This window comes from Rhinopithecus bieti, unplaced genomic scaffold, assembly GCF_001698545.2.
Source record: "Rhinopithecus bieti isolate Rb0 unplaced genomic scaffold, ASM169854v2 scaffold_70890, whole genome shotgun sequence".
Lineage (NCBI taxonomy): Eukaryota > Metazoa > Chordata > Mammalia > Primates > Cercopithecidae > Rhinopithecus > Rhinopithecus bieti.
Window position 1 is genome coordinate 1,061,695 of NW_016827312.1, and position 5,361 is coordinate 1,067,055.

At 35.1% G+C, this 5,361-nt stretch overlaps 1 protein-coding gene across 1 annotated transcript in view; it reads left to right on the forward strand.

The window, feature by feature from the left end:
• The window catches only part of WASL (WASP like actin nucleation promoting factor), a 64,886-nt gene extending 59,532 nt beyond the window's left edge, over window positions 1-5,354 (forward strand). The window contains 2 exon segments of the mRNA XM_017863763.1: window positions 713-821; window positions 5,234-5,354. Of these exon segments, the coding sequence (XP_017719252.1) occupies window positions 713-821; window positions 5,234-5,295 (171 nt within the window). The 3' untranslated portion in view covers window positions 5,296-5,354.
• Window positions 5,355-5,361: the final 7 nt, after the last annotated feature.

Below are 5,361 nucleotides of genomic sequence, written 5' to 3' on the forward strand. Positions count from 1 at the left end.
TATATATATATATATATATGTATTAAAACACAGGTAATCATTTAGTACAGCTGTGCTCTTTCATCTTTAGTGATAATTTTTTTTTTTCCTGAATGCACTTTGGCACAGATGGAAGTACTTCAGTTAGGGATTGTTACTTGCCTAGTGAGGCAGGTACATTTTGAAAGTTGCTCAACTCATCTCCTTAAAAAGAAATTATATACTATGAGAAAAGAGGTTCATTTTGAAGGTATAAATATAACATGAAGGTGTAAAGCTGGATTTTTGTAGGCAAACGTTTCTACACTTGTTTTTCAATATCTTCAGTGTGCTTCCCACATAACAACTCGAGTCTAAATATTACCCTCTGTTTATAACTTGAAGTCCCTTAATAATAGCTTTAAAGTTGATAGTCTAAGTCTGTGTGTGCTGGAATAAACAGAAGTAACCCAGCAGTATTATTCAGGAGAGGGTTTGTTATCTGAATATAAACGTAGATTTAGAAATGTATTGTTGGCTTATACATTAAGATGGAAAGGAAATATTTTTGAATAATATCTTTAAGGCAGCAGTTTGTTTCTTGTTAATTTAATTAATCTTGTGCTGGACTTGCCAGTTTAATATCTTTTTTGTCTTTTACGATAATAAGTCATTCTAAGAAAGTAGGACTTTCTGGAGACAAAGATTCTTTGCTAAAGATTTATTACTGAGTTTTGCTACTTCCTTTTCCAAGGTGTCTGATGGCCAAGAGTCTACACCACCAACACCTGCACCCACTTCAGGAATCGTGGGTGCATTAATGGAAGTGATGCAGAAAAGGAGCAAAGCCATTCATTCTTCAGGTAGAGAGAGAGACAGAGAGTGTGTGTGTTTAATAAATTTGAATGACATTCTGTTATTTTTATTTTATGACTGTCTTTGCTAGCTTTCTCCCTGCTAATTGAGTAACTACAGATACGGGCTCTAGGGTGTATTTTAAAAAGTTGTTGCCTCTGTGACTAGTCTATCTGAGACTTAACAAATGCAACACCACCACAGCCATAGCCATAAATTGAAAGAAGAGCTTTGGGAATATTGACCGTTTTGTTTCCTATATCAGGAAATGCTGATAGACTTCCTAGCAAACAACCTCTAAACAAAGCTTGAGATTTTTAGATCTTATTCCTGTGACATTACTGTGACATAAAAGATTCAGGGCCGGGTGCAGTGACTCATGCCTGTAATCCCAGCAGTTTGGGAGGCCGAGACGGGTGGATCACCTGAGGTTGGGAGTTCGAGACTAGCCCAGCCAACATGGAGAAACTCCGTCTCTACTAAAAATACAAAAAAATTAGCGGGCGTGGTGACACATGCCTGTAATTCCAGCTACTCGGGAGGCTGAGGCAGGAGAATCACTTGAACCCGGGAGGTGGAGGTCACGGTGAGCCAGGATCGCACCATTGCACTGCAGCCTGGGCAACAAGAGCAAAACTTCGTCTCAAAAAAATAAAATTAATTAAATAATAATAAAAATAATAATAAATCAGGCTATTTACCTCATCTGTGAGGATTAGGACTAAGAATTTTAAGTAATTTTTACTGTTTCTAGAGTTTGCTAAAGAATACTGACCTTTTTTAAACCTTTATCATTTTCTAAAAGGTTGATTTGAATAAACCAGTACGTATTCTGAGGTTATTATTAAACATATACATACCACCATATAAATGAATATTGCTTTAAAGAAAGAACAAGAATATGAGTGTTGCTGATTGGAGTGGTTAAGGTTTGCTAAATAGCTTCTCTAACATAATGTGCTAGAATCAGATCTTTCTTATTAGATTTATTTAATCTCTGAGATCTCTGAGCCTCAGTTTCTTGTTTGTTACATTCAAAGAATTCACAAAGCATATAGATATGAGAATTAAATAGTATGTCACTAATCAGCAGATTGCCTAGCACATAGTAGGTGCTCAGTAAATGTTATCTTCCTTTTGTTTCTCTGTAAGGATGTGTATGTCCTAAGATCCTTGAGCAGTGTTTATTTTCCTTAAATAGGCATATTTGTTCCATTACAGAGATAGAGATAAATATTTATTGTGGAATAGTAATAAAATTTTGACAAAACAACAGAAGTCCCTTCCTTCATCAACATGCATTAGGTCTAATGAGAGAGAGAGAGACAAGCAGTAAACAAAGCAAACTAGAAAAACATACAGTATGTTAAATGGTGACATGAACTAAGGACAAAAGTCTAACAGAAAAGGGAAATAGGGAGCAGGCTGTTGAGAGAGAGAGAGGTTCATTTTGAAATGATAAAGGATGATAAGGGACGATAAAGCCTAACTGAGGTGACATTTAAGAAAAGACCAGCAGTTCAGGAAGTGAACCATGTAGAAAACTAGGGAAAGTGTATCCGATGGAAAGAACAGAAAGAACAGACAGTCTGTTAGGTTGAGAAACAGTGAGGAGATCAGGGAGCTTGCAAGAGAGGGAGGGAAAGAATAGTAAGGAATGAAATACAAGAAGTCGTAGGAGGCCAGTGGTAAGGCTTTGGAGACCCCTGGAAGTACACTAGCTTTTATTCTGAATGTGATGGGAAGCCATTGGAGGATTTTTAGCAGAGGTGTAGTAATGATCCAAGCAAGAGATCATGGAGACTTGAACCAGGTTTATAGCACCAATGAGAAGTGGTTAAATATTAGTTATATTTTGAATGTGGAGATCACTGGGTTTGCTGATGGTTTGAAAATGAAAGTTGAAGAAAAATAAGAGTGCAAGATAACTCCAAGGTTTTTGACTTGAACAACTGGAAAGCAGAAAGACTTAGGTAGAAAAAGTTTGAGAGGGAAGATTAGGAGTTTGGTTTTACGTATTAAATTTGAGATACCTGTTAATTCAACTATAGATGTGGAGTAGGCATTTGGTTATGAGTCTGGAAGTCACAGGAGAGGTCTGAATTGTTAAATTGCATGTCAGTAGGATATATATAGACACATGGTATTTAAAGTTAAGGTTGTATCTATGGTATAGTCTTCTTTAGCAAACTCTAAAACAGTGAAAATTGCCTAAATTCTTAGCCCTAATCCTCACAGCTGAAGTAAACTGCCTGAATTTTTTATGTCATAGTAATGTCACAGGAATGAGATTAAAAATCTCAAGCTTTGTTTAGAGGTTGTTTGCTAGGAAGAGATAAAGAAAGGTCTTCATTCATTCATAAGAAATGTAAGGCTTCTGTGAAATACATGATTCTGAAAATGCGTTTATTCTATGCTGGTATCTGTGAGTTCTGCTAATTATTTCCCTACAATACATTTTTGTTTTTTTTTTTTTTTAATAATATATAATAGTCATGCTAATATAATGAAAATATAGGATGGTTTTTACTTATTTTCAGACCCATTTCTTTTAACTATTAGTATTTCTGTGGTAGTACCTGATGATGGAATTATTAGCTACATCTTCCTCTTCACCATAGATACTGATAAGTTTCTGTCTTTTGTCACTCTGTAATGCCAGCATAGTCGGGTGTCTTTGATGCTTTTCATCCAGGTAAATTTTGTGAAGCATGTCTAGCATAAGCTGGTAGCAAATTATTTCCCTTGCTAGAAAGTAAACACAAAAATTAACATGAAGTCAGTTGAACTCCTTTCCAAATAAATTCTGTAACAATTTAGAGCTGACCCTCAGACTTAAATAAATAAATATATAAATAAATAATTATTGTTATAAAAGTAACAACTTAGTTTAGGGCTAAGAGAAGATAACGTTGCCTCTCTTAGGCTTCTGTTATTCAAGTTCTAATACTGCAACTCCAGTACTTCTTCAAATACTACCTTCACACAATCAATTTTATATGGAGAAAAATAGAAGAAAAAGATGGTTCTGTGTTCTGTACATGTAACCCACACATATGTCACACAGTCTTACTGGCTCTTTATCATTACCAAGTCCAATTACTCAGCTACTGTCTCACTTTATATACTTGGCCTTCATGGGTCCTGTATGTATGTATATATAAATGTATATATATTTATATATAGGCATATATATTTATACATATTTTATATATAGGTATATAAAGAGGTTAAATATGGAAAGTCAGTATAATACAGAAGTGTGCTTATAAAATCTGATGACATCTAAATATTCCTTCAACAAATATTTATTGAACAGCTGATGTGTAGCGCTGTTTCGGTGTTGAGGATACAGTGAAAAATAAGATAGGCAAGGTACCTGCTGTCATGGAATTTAATAGATAAAGTATAATAATTTCAGATATTAGTAAGTGGTATGAGGAAAATAAAATGGGATAGGCAGTTACTGATTGTGGGGAAGGGCTATACTTTACATATGATGGTCAGGAAAGGCCTCTCTGAGGAAGTAGTGTTTGAATGGTTCCTAAATGATGAAAAGATTCAGTTTAACAAAAGAAATGGCTACTGCAGAAGTTCTAAAGCCAGAATAAGATTGGTAAGTTTAAGGGACAGAAAGGAGACCATCTTACTAGAGAGAGTGACTTGAATGGAGAGTGCATTATGAGAAAAGTTTGGAGAGAGGGAGAGACTGTATCTGGGCAAATCATGTAGGGTCTTGTGGAGGGAGGTAATGACAGACTTCATTCAAATAGCAGTGGTAGCCACAGGAGGACTTTAAGAAGGGTAGCAACATATTTTTTAAACTTGGAATTTAAATAATATCACTCCATTTGCTCTGAGTCAAATAGACTCTAGAATTGCAGTAATCCAGGCAGGATGTGATGGTGGTGTGGAGAGTAGCAGTGAAAGAGGTGAAGAAGAGCAGGCTTGATAATTGGATCGTGAAAAAGGAGGAAGTACTAATAATTTCTAGGTTTTTGGCCTGGTTATGTGACAGGATGGTGATGCCATTTATTGAGATGGAGCAGGAAAAGAAGATTGGGGAAGGAAATAAAAGTTAGAAGTTTTGAGTTTGAGAATCCACATGAAGAGTACAAGAAGGCAGTTAGATTTGTGACAGGTCAACCCAGATGTGATTTTATACATTAACACGTTGAAATTTGTCACATAGATATTAAGGGACTAGAACCATTGTCTTCTGAGCCCTGTTTTAATCTTTACTATCATACTCTATAAATATTTTTCTTTAGATTCACTTTAAACTGTTTTAGTAACTGGATTCTTCTGGGAGTCACATTATCTGTGTTTCAGGAGTTAAATAATTGGAGAAACCACCCAAGAATTATGTCATGTCATTTTATTTATGAATGTTTTAATTGTCTCGATTATTTTCTTCTAGATGAAGATGAAGATGAAGATGATGAAGAAGATTTTGAGGATGATGATGAGTGGGAAGACTGATCTATATATTATATATATATATATTTTTAAGGTGAAATACTAAACACTACTTTCTGTCTGTGGATT